Source organism: Myripristis murdjan, chromosome 22 (assembly GCF_902150065.1).
Source record: "Myripristis murdjan chromosome 22, fMyrMur1.1, whole genome shotgun sequence".
Taxonomy (NCBI): domain Eukaryota; kingdom Metazoa; phylum Chordata; class Actinopteri; order Holocentriformes; family Holocentridae; genus Myripristis; species Myripristis murdjan.
The window spans coordinates 7351272-7373830 of NC_044001.1; the positions used below are offsets into that span (position 1 = coordinate 7351272).

The 22559-nt window shown below is 40.8% G+C and overlaps 1 long non-coding RNA gene and 2 gene segments (V, D, J or C); 2 read left to right on the plus strand and 1 right to left on the minus strand.

Moving 5' to 3' along the window:
- The window catches only part of LOC115354007 (T-cell receptor beta-2 chain C region-like), an 82401-nt gene that overhangs the window by 58142 nt on the left and 1700 nt on the right, over window positions 1-22559 (plus strand). The window contains 2 exon segments of the C gene segment in view: window positions 7429-7446; window positions 19389-19437. Coding sequence covers window positions 7429-7446; window positions 19389-19437 — 67 coding nt within the window.
- LOC115354014 (uncharacterized) lies at window positions 9422-10164 on the minus strand. The gene is made up of 2 exons (XR_003927752.1): window positions 10085-10164; window positions 9422-9876 (listed from the first exon to the last, which is right to left on the minus strand). It is a non-coding gene; the product is annotated as an uncharacterized LOC115354014 (long non-coding RNA).
- LOC115354011 (T cell receptor beta variable 13-like) lies at window positions 14801-15707 on the plus strand. The segment is given in 2 exon segments: window positions 14801-14914; window positions 15159-15707. Coding segments are annotated over 2 exon segments (366 nt in total).

Here is a 22559-nt window from a genome sequence, read left to right on the forward strand (position 1 = left end):
AGTCAATGTAAAGAATTTATTGGGAATGACTTCTACTGTACTGTCCATCTCAAATAAGGTGAGACAGGTTTTTTTCTCCTGTGTGTGGCCAATCACATTTTAGAAATAATAATAATAATAAAAAAAAAAATCAACAGCTGACTTCAAAGCTATGCTTAAAAGCCACAAGTAACAACAACTTCCATAGAAATGTAGTGGAGTCAAAAGTACAACACTTGTTTGTGAAATGTAGTGGAGTAAAAGTCACAACTTTCAAAAAACAAAATGGACTTAAGTGCAGTACTCCAGTAAATGCACTTTGTTACTGTCCACCACTGGCTGTAATTTAGCATTTATACAACTTATTAATTCATAGTCAAGCACAGCTGTAAGGAAAACACACAAAGTACGTCATAAAATGTTTAACTCCTCAAAAAATACAACAGGAGCTTGGCAAAGTCTCACCTTACAAGCTAACAAACCTTAACTTAAAAAAAAATAATAATAATTAAAAAAAAAACGCATACCTTTGCAGGATCTTGGAGAAGGAAGTTGGTTCTCGAGGTGAGAAGTTGGTGGATACAAACTCAGTTGAGGAACAGCCAACAAGAGCAGTCTTGAAGACCTGGTGTGTACGCAGAGAATCTGTGTAGACTAAAAACCTCGAGTGTCCCTGCACCTCAGATCTCCGTTAGCAACCACTCTGAAATCTAGAATCTAGAACAGAGGAGCTCTGTGACGCCACAAGGCCAAACAACAGCCACTGTACCATCACTACTACTACTGTACTACTACTGCTACTACTGTACTACTACTACTGCTACTGTACTACTACTGCTACTACTGTACTACTACTACTACTGTACCATCACTACTACTACTGTACTACTACTGCCACTACTGTACGACTACTACTACTACTACTACTGTACTGCCACTGCTGCTACTGTACTACTACGGCTACTACTGTACTACTGCTACTACTGTACTACTACTGTTACTACTATACTACCACTACTACTACTGTACTACTACTACTTCTGTACTACTACTGCTGTACTACTACTGTTACTACTACTGCTACTACTACACTTCTACTGTTACTGCTACTGTACTACTACTGTTACTATTGTACTACTACTGCTATTACTGTACTACTACAACTACTGTAGTACTGCTACTACTGTACTACTTCTGTTACGATTGTACTACCACTACTACTCCTGTACTACCACTACTACTACTGCTACTACTGTACTACCACTACTACTACTGCACTACTAATGCTACTACTGCTACTACTACTGCTACTACTGTACTACCACTACTACTACTACTGTACTACTAATGCTACTACTGCTACTACTGTACTACCACTACTAGTAGTGTACTACTACTGTACTACTACTGCTACTGCTGTACTACTACTGCACTACTACTGTTACTGCTACTGTACTACTACTGCTACTACTGTACTACCAGTACTGTACTACTACTGCTACTACTACTACTAAAAAGATAGTAATAATAATAATTTGTGGTGGATGGTGTTCTGAGCACTGTCAACATAATGCTGTTCAAAGGTTTTCCTGAAACAATTTGTTGTTTCAATATCAGCAGCAGAAAAGAGTTTAGATTTCAGTAATAAAAGCATTTCACTTGATGACTGATCTAAAAACCTCGCATCCCAGTGAAACAGAAAACTCTCAATACATCTAGTGTTTCCTGACATTTCCCCTGAACACACAACACATTCCTGCATGAGGCCTTAACTTTAAGACTGAACCTGTTAATTCTGCCTCAAATTAAACTGAAAATCAAGTCCATGCACAAATCTCCTTAACTTTTTGAAATTGTAGACTTCTTGAAAACTACTGATTTTCAAAATTCAGTACAAAACTTAGGAATATCATGAGCCATGTATGGCCAATAACAGAGGTTTGAAGTCCTCTGCAGTGTGTGCTCTGCACTCAAATGGCCACTTAATTGATTCCCATGCAGACCTGACAATGCTGTGTGAATGAGAGCTGCTGAATGAACAACTTGAAAGGTTGTAGGTTCATGAGTGTGTTTTGACAATTCTGCAGAGGATGCCATGGCAGATGACCAATTTGGGAAACTCGTACAAGAGTTTTCTCAGTGTGAGGGAGGAGCATGTCAGGCTACCTATTGGTGGTCCATGAGCGCTGTCCTCTGGCCATGCAGTGACCGTGCTGAGGCATTCATCCTCCCTTTGCTGTTCCTGCAGTTCTCCAATGTCAACTGACAGAGTGCAGCCAACCAGCAGCGATGTAGAGGTGCTGCAGCTATGAGCTGCAGCTGGTGATCATCAAAAGGAAAAAATAATAATAATAATAATAATAACACACAAAAATAAAAACAATGAATGAAGGTTTGTTTGCCCACTCCCATCACATACATCAGTTAATCCTACTAAACATGATGTACTCTGTGTATTCAAAATTCAAGATTCCTGCAATTCCTGTCTCCTCCCATTTTAAGACAACATAAGAGCATCCATTCAGAGAGGGAGGGAGAGAGAAAGAGAAACCAAATGACACAGTAAGGAATTAGGTAATAGTTTTTTTATATAGTGTACATAAAAACAGTTACAAAGTGCTTTAAAGTAATACAAACACATGGAAAAACAAATAAAAATGACATCAAGTCAGGGGCGAGCGGTCATAATAAGCTATAAATGCAGCGCATGCCCAAGCCTTCAATTAAAATCTTTAAAATGTTCGTCTCCTAGTGTGTCCTTTTATAATGTACCTTATTTCTATCATTTTGGTTGCAAACCGCTGCCTACATACACGTATCTATCCCAATTTGCTAGCGAAATGCTGGAAAGTTGACAGCTTGTCAAAAGCAACATATATGGATTTTTATGGGCATATTTTGAGTTCTGGTATTGGGCTGATTTTTGGGCCGTTTTTATACCTGGTTGGGCGGGTTTTGGGCTGGTTTTGAGTTGCTGTTTGGCTGCTTTTGTCTCACAGATCTGGCAACCCTGACTGCAAGGTCATTCACTTGACAGCTAGCTACCATTAATGCCGTTAGCTGGCGGGAATGTTAATATTAATTTATTCTTTAATCTGCATCGTGCCAATCAAAATGGGTGAAAATAAAACTTCAGTTGAGTCTTTGCTTTCTGTGCCATTTTCCCGGAGAACTTTTGAGGAAAAGAAGACCATCATCACAAAAACTACAAAGAATTTCGTCCGGCATTTTCAAGCTAGCACGTATGAGAAACATAAATGGCTAGCTGGCTGCCCAAGCATGAGCAAACTGTTTTGTTGGCCTTGTCTCCTTTTTTCTATGGAACGAACAGTCTGGACCACGACAGGATACGGAGATTTAAACAACCTCCACACCGCCTTGAGTAAGCACGAGCGTGCAGATCCGCACATAAAATGTCTGGTAAAACTGCAGACATTTGGAAACACTCGAATCGATCATCAGTTGAACGAGCGCCTGGCCACAGAGCGGCATAACGAGCGCGTCAAAAAGAACCGGGATGTGTTGGAGAGGCTCGTTGACATTGTTATCTACCTCGGAGGCCAGGAGCAGGCGTTCCGAGGGCATGAAGAAGGGGAAGAGTCAGACAACCGCGGTAACTACATTGAACTTGTTAAATTGCTCAGGAAATATGACGAGAAGCTAGCTCATAATTTCGAGACCTGCACAGTGTTCTCTGGCTTATCGAGCCATATTCAGAATGATCTGATTCAAGCTGTGGCTAGTGTTATACTGAATGAAATCAAGTCAGAGATCAAAGATGCTAGCTTTTTAGCTATACTACTTGACAAAACCACTGATGTGTCCAACAAAGCCCAGCTGTCTACTGTCTGGAGGTATGTCACCAAAGAGGGGGAGGTGGAAGAGAGATTTTCCGATGTCAGCAAAGACAGAACAGCCACAGCCTTAGCAGAGCATGTTTTTGACGCTGTAGCTGAGATGCAATGCGGTGACAAGCTTGTCGGCCAAACATACGATGGAGCCGCTGTCATGTCTGGCCATCTAAATGGCTTGCAGGCCAAGGTTAGGGACCGATACCCGGCTTGCTGTTTCGTGCATTGTATTGCGCATGTTCTCAATTTAGTGCTGTCTCAAGCATGCAGCACTATCAAAGACTGCAAGGTTTTCTTTTCAACTCTAAATGGCCTAGCGTCATTCTTTATCGGCTCCACAAAGCGCACCCAGGCTCTTGATGACATTGTGCAGAGACGATTCCCCAGATCTGCCCCAACTCGGTGGAATTATACATCTAGATTGGTAAACACGGCAAAAGACAACCACGAAGTACTGATCGAACTATTCAATGACATCAAAGACAACCCGTTGGACTGGGATGAGAAGTCCATTCTTGCAGCAGGGGGGTTTCTGAATAGCCTACAAGACCCCAAAGTTGTTTTTCTGCTGCATGTTTTCGCTGATGTTTTTTGACACACAGATGTACTCTTCAACATCCTACAAACGAAGGGCTTTGACTTTGGCTTTTGTGTTAGTCAAATGAAGAGAACAGCCAAACATTTACAAAGTCAGAGAGGAGAGTTCGAGCGTTTTTTTTCACTGGTTCCAGAACCAGAGAATCCAGCAAAGAGGAGCAGAGGACCTGATAGAAAGACTGAATACAAAGAACTGTATTTTGAAGTGTTGGGCACGATTGGTTTACAAATGAACGCGATACAGGTGTATCATTTGTCTGATTGGCTCTACTGCATGCAGTCCAATACAATCAGTGTTGCCTCAAAATATCTGATCTCGCCTACAATGTGACATCAGCTGAAAGTCATGATAGGCCTTGCCTTGTTGGTTTTGCTGTCTATCTGCAGTGGTAGGCCTATATTTGTGTAAGAGGTCGGCTGGCTGAGGTCTGTCAGTGTGTGTGTGTGTGTGTGTGTGTGTGTGTGTGTGTGTGTGTGCGCAGGGCCGGCCCGTGGCATAGGCAGTATGGGCAAATGCTAAGGGCGCCATCTGCTGGAGGGGTGCCGCTAGCGGCCAGAGGGGCACCGGTACCGGTTGCTCCGGTTGCTCCGCGAGGCCTGTGTGTGTGTTTTGAGCGTTTTTGTAACTGTTGGTTGGTTGGTCTGCCATGGCCTTGTTCAGAGCTTAAGGCTGTTTGGTGAGAGCGTTTTGGTCCGCCGAGGCCAGAGTGTGTCTGATCTGATGTGTGTGTGACATTTATTAATGTTTGGTTGCTGTGGCTACTGCTGTGCAGGATGTGTGCACTGTTAGGTCTACTCAAATAATTGTCTTTGTAACATGGCATGTTTCATCGATTTAGGCTATTGCAGGTGTTATGAAAAAGAGGTGTTCTCTCACGTTTATCACTTTGGTGCGTAGCCTGCCTGATGGGCAACTGGGCATGTTTGTGTGTCATTTCATTGACCATGTAGGCTAGCTGGTGACATTGCTGTGTGTTTGCATCACCCCGTGGCACGTCCGAATAGTTCCGATCTCATGGTAAATTCCAACATTTTGTTGGTAACATTGTGAGCATGTTCATGTGTCATTTGCTTGACTCTGTAACTGGTTATTACTGCATCATCCGTCCGTTCTAATAATTTCCGCTTTCATTTACACTGTAAATTCTAACACATTGTTGTTGGTAACATTGGGGCAAAATGCGCACACGTATCTATCAAAATCGAGTTGTCGAGTTGATATAGTATAGTGAAAAACCATATTATGCGTTTTTATTAATAAATTAATGCCCAAAAATTTTTGAGCTTGCGCCCTCGCATGAAATTGGGACCATAGCATGACTAGACACAAACGTCACCGCTCGCCACTGCATCAAGTGATACTGCTAATGACTTTTCAAACAGTCCCATGTGCTTCTGCATGCTGCACTTCTTATGAAAGGCTTTGCTCCAAACTGAGCAGCTGAAAGGTTTCTCCCCTGTGTGTGTCCGTTCAAGTCTGCTTTGAAACCAAAACATTTGCCACAAGGTGAGAAAGTCTGTTTCTTCCCTGTATGTAGTTTCATGTGCATCTGCATGTTACCCTTCCTGTGAAAGGCTCAGCTACACACTGAGCAGCTGAAGGGTTTCTCTGCAGGATCAAATGTGTTTTCACTCAGGAGTTCATTCAGTGAGTCTAAACCCGACTCTGCTCTTCCTCCTGTCATCTTCACTGAGTTCTTCCTCTTCATCATCTTCACTCTTCACCCGGACAGGAGTGAACAGGAACTTGGAGATATCTTGAAGCTGCTCTGCCTCCTGACTGGTCCAGAGCTCCTCCTGTTCCTCTTCAATGTCTGGGGGCTCTGGCTCCTCCTGGGCGAAGCTCTTCCTTACTCAGCAGCAGTTTCTGAGGCAACCTTGATACACACACACACACACATACACACACACAAACACACACACACACACACACACACACACACAAAAGTTAAAGGTTCTGTTATTAACAATGACCAAAAGGGGGCATTGTGAATGAGATTCCTGTGCTCATATGAACCAGGAAGCTAGAAAAAAATGTACACTGACCCCTGTGCTCATTAATCCCTTGAACTCTGATTTTCCCAAAAGTTGCTTCAAAATTAGAAAAACATTTCGTCTTTATTGTTTAACAATGTCACATATATATTCAGGTGCAGGTTTGTCGTGTATCGATAAAACAAGTTTGGTTTTCTACCAATGTGTTTTTTTTTTTTTTTTTTTATGCTTTTTGTCATTATTTCACCACACAGGTCAAAAGTTTTCATGATCTCATTGGCATTGGCTACAGGGGGAAGATTTTGTCTGCCTGCTTTATGAAAAATGATAAAGATGTTGAAAATCTTTTCCACTTTTATTTTTCCTCTCCTGTCGCTCACAGGTACAAATAATGACCTCACTTCCTCCCCCCTCCTTCACCTCCAGTCAGCACACAGCAGAGACTCCAGTTGGTTTTTGACATTCGGCAGCGCTGCCAGACAACATGATCCCACCTCCACTCATCATTTTCACCGTTACTCTGTCCTGGATTAAAGGTATCACACACTCACAGAGACTCTTATTGCTTTAGTTTAAAGTAGAACTTCTTCATATGCAGCTGGAGGGATTGTAATGTAATATTGATTTGACTTTGTTATTTTATTTAATGGAACCAAAATGCCAAGCAAAAATTTCCAGTGACTTTCTTCAGTAACACTTAGATTTCTATGAAGGCTAACACACACAAATATGTTTAGTTGTAAAGTGCTGGCCAACCCTCGTCTTCATCTCTCTCCAGGGGTTTCACTCAGTCAAGAGAAACAAGTGCTTCAGACTCCAGCTGATCTGCTGCAGCGACCACACCAAGAAGTCAAACTGACCTTCTCACATCAAATCTCAAGTTATGACACTATTCTCTGGTATCAGCGCTCGGTAGGAGACTCTTCTCTGAAGCTGATCGGCTATATGTATTACAAAAACAGAAATATGGAGCCCCAGTATGAGAGTCGCTTCAACGTGAGTGGAGATGGAGAGAGAGAGGCCTATCTTCACATCCTGACAGAGAGACGCCCTGAAGACAGTGGAGAGTATTTTGGTGCAGCGAGTTTGCACAGTGATGAAGACAGCGGCTCTGTCAGACAAAAACCTCCATCAGCAGCTGGCAGATTTCAGCCCAGCAGCATCAAACAGTGAAACCACGTGATGCAGAATCCAACCTCTGAAACCACTGCAGCAAAACCTGTCGCCGCTTTATTGTCACTTATCATCTATCTTTTTATTTTGCAGCATTGTGTTGACTGAGGAAATGATGAATAAATAACAAAGATTTATAATGATGACATATTATTATTACTGACAGACATGGTGTATATAGAAGTGTAAGGTTTGTCTATGTTTTGTGTTTATTTTTTTATTTATTTTGCTTTTATTATTTATTATTTATAACATGCTCTTTTGTGAATTGCACAGCACTTTGCTTCACTGCTGTCATTTTTAAAATTTTGTTCTATAAATAAAAATGACTTGACTTCACTTCATATTTCATATTGATGTTATCACTCCTGATCGTCTTTATTCAGCTCTTCCTCAGCTCTCTCCTGTCATTTTAGTAATCAGGCAGAGCAGAACACAATTCATATAATTAATATAATATCAGGCATATTATTATTACTACAGAGATGGTTCTGATGTTAATGCTTAAATAATTTTCCACTTTTTGTTTGTTGCAGTACCTTGATTATATTATATGGTAATTATTAATGGTGAGATTATGTTTGAAGCCAAATTACATTTACATTACATTGTGCTTATTACTGTATTAAAAACCTCTGAACAGCAGAGAGCAGTGATGCCACACTGCCATGAGGGGCGCTGTAAGCTCCTCCTTCCTCACTACTAACATAAAAAAGAAAAAAAAACAGTTTGGTTTTATACCAACGTTCTTCTTGTCAAGTTATTATTTCATCATACTGGTCAAAAGTTTTCATGATCTCACTGCTGTTGCTGTATTTCTGTTTCAGTCCCAGTTCAGATTAAAGCCATTAGACACAACATTGGCTGCAGGGGGAACATCTTGTCTGCCTGCTTTATGAAAAATTATAAAGACGTTGAAAATCCCTTCCACTTTTGTTGGGCCATGGACCTGATTGGAGCGCTTCATTATGAAAAGGCAGACCTGCAGAGGGAGTTTGAAGCACATTTGAACATAACAGGCCACGCTAAAGGCAAAGCCTGGCTTGTAATCTCCAAAATAATCCCAACAGACAGTGCAGAGTACTTCTGTGCAGCGAGTACACACGGTGTTTCAACTTCTCTGTCTCCTGTGCAGAAAAGCTGGAGGCTACAGGATCACGCACACACACACACACACACACACACACACACACACACCTGCAATAAACCCCACATCTGCCTGATAAGACCCTGTGTGACATTTGTTATTCAGTCTTTGCTGGATGTTTCCTGCCCATCTAAAACTTTTCAGACACATTTTCCTTCACCTGGTCAACATTTGTTTATTTTAATTACAAAGTACTTACAGCTAGATCTAAATTTCTTTTCAGTTTCCTTTAAACATTATTTTGACTTTTGGAAAAGAAAAAAATGCACTGTTTGTTGCTTGATTTTTGATCGTGGAACATGTAAAAATGTTTGGATTTGAATGTGGGTATTTTTATAAGAATGCATTTTCTTTGAATTGTGAACACCGGAATGAACAAAATCAGTGAGAATGAGTGAATGAATAATTTGGTCTCGAAAAGGATCCGACCTTCACAAACTCTGAAAGCAAACAGTTCAGTGTGTGTGCTTGAAGAAATGTCCACTAGGGGCAACAGGATGTTGCCCCTAGTGTTCTGCTTGTGTGGAAATCAAAGTTTGGAGCTCTTCACCTCATTTGTGTGAAACAACAACAACCATGAAAGATATTCACAGCCTCTCCTTCCCTGTTTTGCTGCTCCTCCTGGCAGGTGAATGATTCAAGATCACTCAACAGCAAATTTGGATTATCAAACAATCTGTTGTTTGTCCTTCTTTTATTATTTTGTTTTGGATTTCATTTTTACACAACATGTGGTATGAACCTAATGGTATCACATGGTTCACATTTCTTCCCCTGCTGCTTGATGCGAAGCTCTCTGGGTTGTGTTTTCTATAAATGACTGGATAATTGGGTGGTTGTGCTCTTCATTCTTTCATTTATCTTCCTCTCTTCATTTTGTTCACCTTGTTCTGCTCCTTCCCAGCTCGTGTCTCTGTCAGCGGAGTTTTGTGCAGCAGCTCTGTCCTCCAGACCCCGGCAGCGCTGCAGAGGACTGTCGGGGGAAACGCCAACTTCAGCTGCAGCCACAAAGTCTCTGAGGTCTTCTACCTTTACTGGTACCGACAACGACAGCATGGTGAACCACTCATCTGCATAGGGTACCTCTATTCCACAAACATCAACATCGAGTCCGGTTTTAAGCACAGGTTCACACTGCGTGGAGATTCAACAGAGCACAGTTACTTAGAGATCCACGACCTCAGCAGAGAGGACAGAGGAGAATATTTCTGTGCTATCAGACAGCACAATGACACAAACAGCCTGTCTGCTGACACAAAACCTCTCACTCTGACACTCTGCACATTTTCCTCGAACAAATTGAACCCTGTCACTCAGTAGCTCACACAGTAATGATGATTACCATTTGTAGCTCTCTAATCCCATTGTAATTTGTATTTTAGCATTTCAGCAGTGTGCTTTTCATTTTCAGAAAACAAGTCGAGTCAAAGACGGTGACGAGGAAGAGTCATGACTTGAAAATCAAAACACTGCAGTCGTTGGTTCTGCTCTGTGTTAAAAATAATAATAATGATAATAATAATAATAATAATAATAACAATAATAATAATAAGCTCCATTATGAGTGTTGGAGCTGTTTTCATGAATATTCATGACAGAACTAGATCTTCAGGCAAGTCCCAGTTCAACAGAACAGAACATGGTGAGAGTGAAACACATCAAACACAAGTGCATGCAGAACTACAAAAACCCCTCTCAAAGCTTGGAGCTCCAGTCTGCTCTCTCTCTCTTAGGCGCCGTCTTTGGTGTCGTTGCTGCTGCAGATATTCTGACGTCATTTCCTCTCCCACTTGTCTCAGCTGAGAGCTCACCACATTTTGTACTTCAGTTTTCCTTCCTCAAGTCAAAATGATCCCAGCCCTCATCTCCTTGACTTTCTCTGTGATTTGGGCTGCAGGTAAAGCTAATATCTACCCTTCGAAAGCTGTTACACACACACACACACACACACACACACTCCAAATCTTCAAAATCAGAATTTTTTTCTTTGTGTTTTAACTATGTCCCCCCCCCCCCCCCCCCCCCCCCCCATGAACACCCCATAACTTTCATTGCTTTTTGATTATCAGTCTGGATCGAGCATCCAGGTGACAACAAGTCAGACATCAGTCTGCAGAAAATATGAATTATTAAATGACATCAGGGTTGAATTTTCCTGGTTTTAAAGGCTGAATTACAATAAAGGGATGCAGTTTTCTGAACTCGGTCATCATATCCACATTACAGATGATTGTTGATCAAAAATCTCTTATGTTTGATTATGTTATGAAAGCACCAATACTCATTCCTGTATTGTCACATTGCACTGATTGTTGGGAATTTGGATAAAACAGGTTTTAATTTTGAAAAAAAAAAAAAAAAGTGAGTTAAATTACAAAATCTGAAGGTATATCATTATAGGCCAAGGTCTTGGCTGTTCAGCAATGTGCCGGTGCAACCTCCTCATTTTGCATTTTTTTTTTTCATAAAATAGGCGTTTTTCCAGTTATTAGGCTACTTTGTTTTTGTCAACACCGTCACCGTAAAGTTTTTTTTTTTTTTTTTTAATTTGAAAAACACGTTTTTTTTTTTTTTTTTATTAAAAGAGACTATTACTTCAATAACTCAAGAGCACCAAAGAGACATATTGTAAGCATATTCATTTAAAACAAATATAACTGCCTCTGACGGTGGTGACAGTGGCCTCATTAAAACATACATTTCCAAAATTTATATCACTCAAGTCAATGGCTTCTTGCTTAACAACTTTATTTAACTATTTGGTACAAAAAATAAGAATCCTGAGCACTGTTATAAGCATTTTTCAGACTTCAGTCATCACCGTCAGACAGAAAACCTGACGGTGGTGACGTCTGACGGTGGTGACAAAAACCTGCTCTTTCACATGATAAGCATGAGTTGTTCACATTAGCCATCTTGTTTCCACCCTGTTGCTACCTTCATCAGACTTCTTCTTAAAAAGTATACATTTATTCCATAATCTAATCTAATATTTTTTATACAAAAGTGACGGTGTTGACATGTTATGGTTGTGACAGTAGCAGTGTCCAAAAATATGAAGAGATTTAAGAGAAAATAGAAAACTTCCAGGAGCCTGAGCGGTCTTGAAGCATGCAGTAGAGCTGAAGGTTTGAAAAGGGGTCCTCAGGAATGTAATTGACCTTGTAGTTTTTTTTTTATTATTATTTTTTAATTATATATCTGACGGTGGTGATGAATATGTGGGACACATTTTGAGCAACCACAAAATAATAGTAAATATTGTTCAAAACCCATTGTTTGTAGTTTTTAATACATATTATGATGTACTCTTTCATGTGGTAAATATATTATTCAATGAAATTATTACTTTTTGTTGTTTTAATCAAGTTGAAATGATTATCTCCTATCCGAGGACAACTGGTTTTGTAGGCCATGGGCCAAAATATAATCATTAAATTATTACAAATTAAAAATAAACCTATAAAAGAACCTTACAAATGTGCAAAGGACCACCTGATTATGCCCTTGATTCTTTTTATTCATTAAAATGTTGTACATTTCCAACAGAAATAACATTTTTCTTAGTGTGACATGATTTATCCAAATTCCCAAGAATCAGTGATTGTTGATATTGGAGTATGATCGTTAAGGAACTCCTTTAAAAATAATTTAAACATAATTGAGGTAAGTTAAGATTTTGTGAAATTAGATTTTTGCTAAATCAAACAGCCAATGCAAATACACAGAAAGTTTGTGAAAGATTATATTCATCCAACAGGTGGAGGCACAGTACATTTTATAAGGCTTTTATCAAGAGGCGTGGTGATGAGTTAACACCTCCCCACTCTTCTTCTCTCACAGCAGCTCTGTATCTCCCTGAAAGTAGCTCTCAACAATGTCTTCATCCATGTACACATTTGGGATCCTCTTGATCTGGTTTCCATGTAAGATCTCAGATTTCAACACAATTCACTTCAGAAATCAATGTCAAGCCTTTTTTCAGTATGTTAAACATGAAGACTGTAAAGATATCATCTCCTTGTCCATTCCTCATCAACGACATTTGAATCAAACTCTGCTTTCTCCACAGGTCAGGTGAGGAGCGTCACGTTTCAGCCAACTCGTCCACAGATTGTGAAGGAGGGCACTGAGGTCACTATCAGCTGCAGCCACGATGGCAGTAGCTATCCACTGATGCTCTGGTACCAGCAGAAAGAAGACAATCACTCACTGACCCTCATTGGGTATGGATATGCAAACAGCGCCCAAAACTACGAGGGTCAGTTTGAACAGCAGTTTGAGCTGACAAGAGAAGACTCAGTGAGAGGAGCTCTGATCGTTCGCTCAGCAAAACCATCAGACTCGGCTGTGTATTTCTGTGCTGCTAGTGCACAGTGATGTGGTTTAATGACACTCCCTCACTGAAAACTCTGAGCCTTTTTTTCTCTGTTGTACTGAAATGGATGAGCACATATGCATGTTCAAACAGAGGAGGAGAGAGGCAGTGTCTGTCATTACAGAAACTCTCATTGGATGAAGCTGTTCCTCTTGCAGCAGCACAAACGTGCAGGATGTCTCCAGCTGGGATTGCGTTCCTTCTCATCTTGCTTCCATGTAATCTTTCCTCTAAATTATTATCTAAAATGAAATAATCTGCAAAAACGTTATAATTAATTCTGTTTTGGATATTATATCAAAATTATATGAATTTAATTGCCCCATGGCTTTTGTATGAATCAATGCTCAAATGTCTTTTTTCCACAGATCAAGCCAAGACTGTGACTTTTCAGCCGACTCAGCCCAGAATAGTCACTGAAAGAGCCACAGTGGAAATGAAATGCAGTCATAATGATGGCAATCTCAATACAATGCTCTGGTACCAGCAAAGAGAGAGCAGGCTTATGAGCCTCATTGGATACAACGTCTTTGGATCTTCCTCCGTCTATGAGACGCAGTTTGGAAATGGATTTGAGATCACAAGAGAAGAAAGAGTGAGAGGAGCTCTGATCGTTCGCAGTGTGAATCTCTCAGACTCGGCTGTGTATTTCTGTGCTGCCAGCACACAGTGATGTGGTTTAATACCTCTCCCTCACTGAAAACCCAGCACTCTTTTTCTGTTGTGTTCAGATTCAAGGCTGATAGGGCAGGGATACAACTGCAGTATTGCTCTGACATTATCAACACAGAATAACCATTTGTGCCATTTGTCAGTTGTCCTCTACTGAGAGACAAGAATAGAGCCACGTCTGGACACTGAGATATGGTGACAAATTAAACTCCTATCAGCCACATAGGTGGAGGCACAGCACATGTTAAACAGCTTTTATCAAGAGGTGTGGTGATGAGTTAGCACCTCCCCTCCCCAGCCTCCCCACTCTTCTTCTCTCACAGCAGCTCTGTATCTCCCTGAAAGCAGCTCTCAGCAATGTCTTCATCCATGTACACATTCGGGATCCTCTTGATCTGGTTTCCATGTAAGATCTCAGATTTCAAAACAATTCACTTCAGAAATCAATGTCAAGCCTTTGTTCAGTATGTTAAACATGAAGACTGCAAAGATATAATCTCCTTGTCCGTTCCACATCAACATTTGAATCAAACTCTGCTTTCTCCACAGGTCAGGTGAGGAGCGTCACGTTTCAGCCAACTCGTCCACAGATTGTGAAGGAGGGCACTGAGGTCACTATCAGCTGCAGCCACAATGACAGTAACCTTGACATAATGCTCTGGTACCAGCAGAAAGAAGACAATCACTCAATGAGCCTCATCGGATACAACTACATTGGATCTTCCTCCGTCTATGAGACGCAGTTTGGAAATGGATTTGAGATCACAAGAGAAGACACAGTGAGAGGAGCTCTGATCGTTCGCAGTGTGAATCTCTCAGACTCGGCTGTGTATTTCTGTGCTGCTCGTGCACACAGTGATGTGGTTTAATGACACTCCCTCACTGAAAACTCTGTTGTGAAACAAGACAGGAGCCAGAGGAGGTGCAAGCAGAGCAAGTAGGTGGAGTAAAGGACTGAAATAGAAGGAAAGGAAGACAGTTATATATCATTTGACCTGTAATGAGTGTCACGACCAGAGTGATGTACAGGCTCTGACTTCATTACACATTATGATTATCAATAAGAAATGGTGACAATGGTAGCTTTACACACACTTGGAGTTTTACTGCTCTTGCTGACACGTAAGCCTCACTTGATTTTAGCAGATTTTGATCTGATCTTGTTGTCTCTCTTCTAATTTGTACATAAAATCACTTGTTCACATTTTCCTGTGTTCCTGTATTTTCCTCTCCTCTGTGTATTGGAGGCTACTGGCTGAAGACACTGATATTGACACTTGAGGTTCACTGGAGTGATTCAAGTTGGACTGTGTTTTCAATTTAAACTCTTTGTATCAACCTCAACCTGAATCTGCTTTCTTCACAGGGAACGTGGAGAACGTCTCCATCCAGCAGTCTTCATCCCAACTCGTTCAGGAAGGGACGGAGGAGCTCACCATCACCTGCAGCCATGATGACAGCACCTATATGGTAATGCTCTGGTACCAACACAAGCAGAGCAGTCAGTCTATGAGCCTCATCGGGTTTGGAGTCAACACCGGCAGCCCCAACTACGAGGGTCGGTTTGAAGAGCGCTTCAAGCTGACGAGAGAAAACATCCTGAAAGGAGCTCTGATCATTCACAAAGTGAACCTGTCAGACTCGGCTGTGTATTTCTGTGCTGCCAGCACACAGTGATGTGGTTTAATGGAAGTGCTGAGCAAGAAACCAGATAACACTCAAACTAATGATTGCTGCTGCTCAGGGTTTAGGGCTTTAGACATTTAACTGAAGAGTTGATGGAAACAGTTTCTTAAAGACAGATCAGATTATCTGTTTGTCAATAAATTGGGTCGATATTGAACTTTAATTGAATAATCAATATCGGCCAGTCAGTGTTGCCCATGACCAACAAATGCAGATTCCTCCCTGGCATAAAAACAGTCCATAAATCATGCCTGAAATTCTGTTTTTGCACATTTTAAGTATTCATGTAATGGCTTGCAATACTGTCTTCATTACAAATGACCCAATAAAACGAGAAAAATCAGACTTTACTCTGAAAGAATGTGTTTGTAATTTGTCACCACCAGACAAAAGCACAAATAAACATCTCTGTGCAAAGTTTTCCATTTATTTACCACTAAAAACAAGAGGTATCTGCCCTCTCTGCCATTCATTTCAAGTGTCATACAAAAACATCATGTCTGCCAAATGCACGTGACCCAGCTCAGAGGAAACGTGAGGTCATGTGATCTCCTGTCTCCTCTGAACAGAGTGATGTGTGTCTTGGCGTCATTCAGCTGGGGGAAGGCTCATCGATAACATGCTGCTCACAGTCCTGTGTCTGTCCTGTCTTTTACACTCAGGTGGGTTCTGCACATTCATTCATAAACAGACACACTGCTGTGTCCTTCACCAGAGTAAACTCAGTCCCATTTTCACATCACATATTTGTGGGATCTTACAGAGGTGGGACGTCCTGAAACTTTATCCTCCATGTGCTGCAGGTCTGGCTGCTGCCCCAGAGGTTCTTCAGTCTGGAGAACAAACGTCCCACCCAGGAGTCACAGTGACCTTAGGGTGCAGCATGGCTCCAGGGTTCAGCATGTCCAGCTACACCATGTTCTGGTACCGACAAACCCTCTACGGGACGCCCATAGAGTACCTCACAAATGAGTTTGAGAAAGTTGTGGGTCGCTTCAAAGCATTTCTGGATGCGCCAAACAACAACTTCTCCCTGGAAATCACTAAGCTGCTCCTGAATGACAGCAGCACCTACTACTGTGCTGCCAGACACAGTGCTGCACACAGGCCACACTGTCATACAAATAGCAAGGCTGCAGGCCCGTCGATCCCAGATGGCTCACAGGCAGGAAGGAGCTGTGGCTCACTTGGTTTTGACACTAAACTGTTTGGATTTAACTGTCAGAGAGCAGATGTCACCACGAAACTGATGGTGATACAGCCTCGTGTGTTCACATCCACACAGCTCATGTCTCATGTTCGATTCATGTTTTGGCTCAATACTGGGCTGCCATTCAATATCAACGGCCAAAGGAACCTCTTCTCTGCTCTTTGTGGAGCTGAATGTTGGAGGAACTCTGAGTTCAAATTTATTCATGTTACGATGCACATATTACACACTGTACAGGCTTACATAGTGGTATTCTGTGGAAAAAAAGTCTCACACAAGATATCCACACTAAGACATCCACCAAAAGTGTCACTTTCTCTCGCAAAATGGTTCACAACATCAACAACCTGATCAATAACCTCATTGAATTTCAGGCCTGAAAAGTGACTCCTTCATGACTTCAACCTGAACTTAATGCACAAACCAGATTTTCACTCTCATTAAAAGTGAGAAGAACAGTCAAAATGCAGACTGCTTTAAACGTAACAAGACCAAAGAATGACAAGGAAATAGTGGTGTACTTCTCTCCCACTGAAAATACAAACAGCAGCGTCTCAGTTCAGTGTTGTTCCTGCAGCAGAAAGCTGATCAGCTTAGATAAGTGCACAGGTGCCAACATGGTAAACAAAGTTGTCTGTCCCACAGTTTTATTGCCCTGTATCCACATCTGTCTCTCTCTGCTCGCACTCCTTTCTTTTACATGCTGTGATTATCTGGGCAGCCCACATGAAAGTTTAATTCGAGAGATTTAGAGAGGACAAGTTGAAGAGGTTATCATACACTGACCTCTACAGGCTGCATGTGGCATTACATATGAGTTAAAAAAAAAAAAAATCTGAGTGCATTCAAAGGTAAAATGTCAAAAGTTCAGCCTGTCACAAAAGTGAAGTGTCACTCAGTGGAGAGGAACAGGAATGAAGTGTTCACATTCTGGTTTCATTCACATGTAAGTCACTAAGTCGATGCAGGGAAACTGTGACAAAACACTTCAGTTAATCATCAGTCACAATTCATTAATCACAATGAGAAGAATTTGAATTTAAAACAGAGGCTTCACATAGAGAGACAGTAAAGTCATGGTGCTTCATAATGCAGTGGGAGAAATAAATGGGACAAAAATGTTGGAGTTTAAATATGAACTCACTGGAGTTATTGTCACAACAGTAAACCAAAAGAAAATAAATATGACAAATCAAATTAAATACAGTATTATGTTATATTGGTGCAATTCAATGGAACAGTTTACAGAGAATAAACCTGAATAAAATGAACAGGTTGTTGCGGCAGAAACTCAAATAACTGAATTTTTAAAAAAGCTTAACACAACCAATTAATGGTCAAATTCAAGTAGATTATTTTTTAAAAGGACATTAGTGTCTCGTACCTTTAGTAATGATATTGTAACAAAAGACAAATGATGTAATCAACTTTAAAAATGTAATAAAAAATGCCACTCTAGATGGGTCTGCAATATAATAAAAACTGTAAATGTGATGGACCCTTAAAAGATTAAATAATATCACAGTATTACATTAATCAACAATTATAAAAGAAAATTGTCACATTCTTCTGTGATGATTGTAACAACTCAAATCATTCCACTGTTATTATTTTATGACTTATAGTATGTAGTTAATGTAACAATAGATGTCTTTGATGTTATACAGATTTGATGAAATTTCTGAGCCATTTAAAGTTTTCTCTCATTAGTTGCGGCTCCAGATGAGTAAAGAGGCAGTTTTGGGGTTGCATTCAGTGTCACGTCTCTCAGTGTCCTCGGTGCCTCGTGTCCCAGCTGCACTTCACTTCTAACTGGGTGGGATAAAGAGGTGTGACCAGCAGAGCTGTCACTTCCTCTGTGCTGCTACAAGAAAACACCAACACACACACTTTCCCTTTGCTTCCCTGCCTCTTGCTTCTTTTCTTAGCTCTCACAGAAATAGCAGCAGTCAGGTTGGAGCCCGTTCAGCCGCCAGTAACCCCGGCCTGCACAGCTGCTCTCAGAGACACACAGAGAGATGGAGGCTGAGATATGGAGGAACCGGGTGGGGGTGGGAGAGCCCACAGACGCACACAGACTTCAGGTTTTTGTATGATGCTTTTTCACCGTGGGGACAGGGGGCCACGGTGATACAATCCTATAGAGCCGCTGTACAAAAACCTCCTCCCATTCACATGCATAGTGTAGAGTGCTGCATGGAGCTTGGGACACATTTTACAGGGGAAAACATGAATATTCTGAGGGCATAAACGATGTCACTCAGCTGGGGGAGTGTAATGTCCACTTTGATGGGGATATTTGACTGGAATACATTTTCAAAACATGTTAAAACCATATCTGCTTCATTTGGATGTTTGATTCATTCATGTTGACAAAAACAGCACAACTTGGACATGATGAAGCTCTGCTGAAAACATTTTTGACCAATGGATTATAAAACAGTGTCTGAATGTGGCATTGAAGGCTGTTTCTGGAGAGTTTTGTGACTTTTTGTCAGAGGAGGCAGTCAGTGTGACACTGGAACTCAGGCCTTCTTTGGAAGTGGAACAAAACTCACAGTTTTGGGTAAGTCCCAGCTCTCCCAGGTTCAGGTCTCTAAGACAAAGTTGAAATTGTGAAAATGTTTGGCTGATGAGGAGGGAATGATGTGCAGTGATGAAAAAGATGAACTATTTAGTTGAACTAAGAGCACTGTGAACTACGGAAATCCTGCTTACTTCGGCCAAGGAACCAAGCTGACAGTTTTAGGTAAATATTTCTGTCTCATATTGCCTTAAAACCTCAGGATCAAAGAAATAATTTGTAAAAAAAAACATGAATGTCCTGAGATAATTCTGGTAGAGGACGGCAAAAGAGAATCTTGCTCAGTATTACAGCACTGTGATACTAACAGCGAAGCTTACTTTGGAAGTGGAACAAAACTCACAGTTTTAGGTAAGTCCCAGCTCTCCCAGGTTCAGATCACTGACACAAAGTTGAAACTGTGAAAATATTAGACTGACAATGAGAGAAGAATCAGTGGCCACAAAAAAGATGAAGTATTTAGCAGAACTGAGAGCACTGTGACCAACACTGATCCTGCTTACTTTGGCAAAGGAACCAAGCTGACAGTTTTAGGTAAATATTGCAGTTTGATCATGAAATTTGTTAAGTTTCATATTGTCACAGAACCCCGGAGTGAAAAGAAAGATTTGCCAAATGTCCCAAGGTAATTCTGGTAGAGAATGACAGAGGAGAATCGTGCTCAGTATTTTGACGCTGTGATAACCAAAGAGAAGCTTACTTTGGAAGTGGAACAAAACTCACTGTTTTGGGTAAGTACCAGCTCTCACATTCAGCCAAACATTTTCACTGTTTCAGCAAAGTTGAATTGGTGAAAATGTTTGGCTGACAATGACAGAAGAATCAGTGGACATGGAAAAGATCAAGTATTGAGCTGAGCTGTGAACACTGTGAACAATCAGCCTGCTTACTTTGGCAGTGGAACCAAGCTGACAGTTTTAGGTAAATATTTCAGTTTGATATTGAATTTTTAGCAAATTTCACATTGTCAAAGAAGCTGGGCATGAAAAGAAAGATTTGTAAAAAGTCCAAAGATGCTGGTGGTAGAGAATGAAAGAGGAGATTCATGCTCAGTATTTATGCACTGTGACAATGCCAACGAAGCTTACTTTGGAAAAGGAACAAAACTCACTGTGTTGGGTAAGAAAAGGCTTACGAGCAAAGAATAATGATAAAAAGGTCTGTTTCTCTGAGTTGAACAGCAGTGAGAGAAACTTGTTTGGATCTTTCTAGTTGTAGTTCTGCTCAGCACTTTTTGATGTTAAGCTTGTACACTGTGCCAATTACGAAGCACACTTCGGCCAAGGGACAAAACTGACTGTTCTTGGTGAGTCAGACGGCAAATTTTCTTCTCCTCAATCCACCAAGAAATGAAGTAAAATCCATGTGAGCCTGACAGGTCAGATGTTAATACAAACAGTTTTGTCTTGCATCAAACTATAGAAACAGGCTATAACACCACAGATGCTGGTTTGGCTAGAAGAGAGCGATTAAATTAAAACTAAAGAAATGAAAAGCCATCAGTAACAAATGGGACAAGCAAAAGGAGCACTTTGAGCTGATTTGAGCGCTGATGGAGCGCACTGTGCCTCTGGTTATGAGGCTCACTTCGGTGGAGGAACCAGGTTAACTGTCTTAGGTGAGAAATCAAATGCAAAGTTTAAAATATGAAAATATTGTTCAGGAATCATCTTGAAACACAGATTTGACTCCTTGTGGACTAAAGTGAAGACGCTTCAAGGCTCGACTGACACTTTGCCTTCACTGATGAATCCTAGTGACTGTAAGAAAAAGCAAAGATAAAAACTTAAACTAGCATCGTGGAAAAATGACACATTTACTAATATAGGAGATTAGAAGGTAAATGTCAGTGGATGTTGGCTTGCAGCAGATTACACTGGAGGTCTTCACAGGCCAAAGTGTGACAAAGTTGGATTATTTTCATAGTGCAAGCCCTGAATAAGAGAAGCAGCAGGAAGAGTTTTTGTCACAGTCCAAATGCTCTGTGTTCCTACACTGAAGCTTATTTTGGAGCTGGAACTAAACTCATTATTTTAGGTAAGAAAATCCTCCACAAAATCTGACAGAGTGAATTTCACAGATTATTCATCTGAATGAGGTGAACGGGTCATGTTGAGAATATGGTTTTTGATATTTTATTTAACGGTGGTGCAGGTAGTTGACCTCTTTTTAAACTGTAAAAGAAGTTCTGGCTGAAGTTGGTTTGTTCCAGTACCAGAGGAATAACAAGCGCTGTCGATGCTGTGCAGCAATAAGACATTTGGCTCTGCGCCCAGATTATTGCTCTCATAGAAACTTCTTATCATCTCTGTGAACGGCTGTGAGCTCCCAGTCAGAGGCTCACTTTGGGAAAGGAACCAAACTTACAGTTTTAGGTAAGGTCAAAACAACTTGATGTCATTCAGTGCTATGTAATACTCCACAGGGTGTAATGGTAAAGTAGGTGGTGTGATGGCTCTTGTGCAAAGTCAGAGTTTAGCTGTTTTTGATGGCCTCATGCTCTGAAATGGACCTTAACTCAAAAGTCCAGTGAGGAAATGCCTTATTTTGGTATTCAACGCACTATTCCTCTGTAAAACATGTGTACAACACCCCAGTGTGTCAGTATCTCTCTAAAGTTGAGCAAAACAACAGCCAGTTTACAGCTTTCAGAGCTCAGAGGCTGCACAGTTTTTTCTGCTGTCGTGTGTCAGTGTGAACAACTACAACCCTGCTTACTTTGGCCAGGGCACCAAACTGACGGTGTTAGGTAAGAAAATAAGATTTTACTCCTAAACGTTGACCTTGTGAGTTTGTCTGAACAGAAAATCAAGTTTAGGACAATGTAAGACTGAAGATCATTTGGGATTTATTTTAGAGAAAAGTTTGGGCTCGTAGAAAAAAACACAGTTTTCTGATCTAAATGCTTAAATGTTGAGCTTGTTATGCTGAAAATGCTATGTTTGCTCCAGGCAGCAGGATTTACTGTAATAGGTGAGATATTCAACTGTGACATTTGGCATTTAGCAGTAAAATATATAGAGTCAAACATACATATAGAGGAAAACAAGCTTGATAAGCAGGAAAGCTGAATGTTTCCTCACTTTGCTTCAGGCAAACAGAGTTAAAGTTGAAAAGGAGCCAAATGTAGTTTTACATGACACACATCAAGTTACTGAGTCAGAGACAGTGATATCAAATAGCAGAGCAAACCAGGAGGGATAGTAGGTGAAATTGTGGTTCTACTTTATATGTGCAGGTTAGCAGAGGAAATGATGGTGGCTCACTAATATAATGAACTGAAGTCT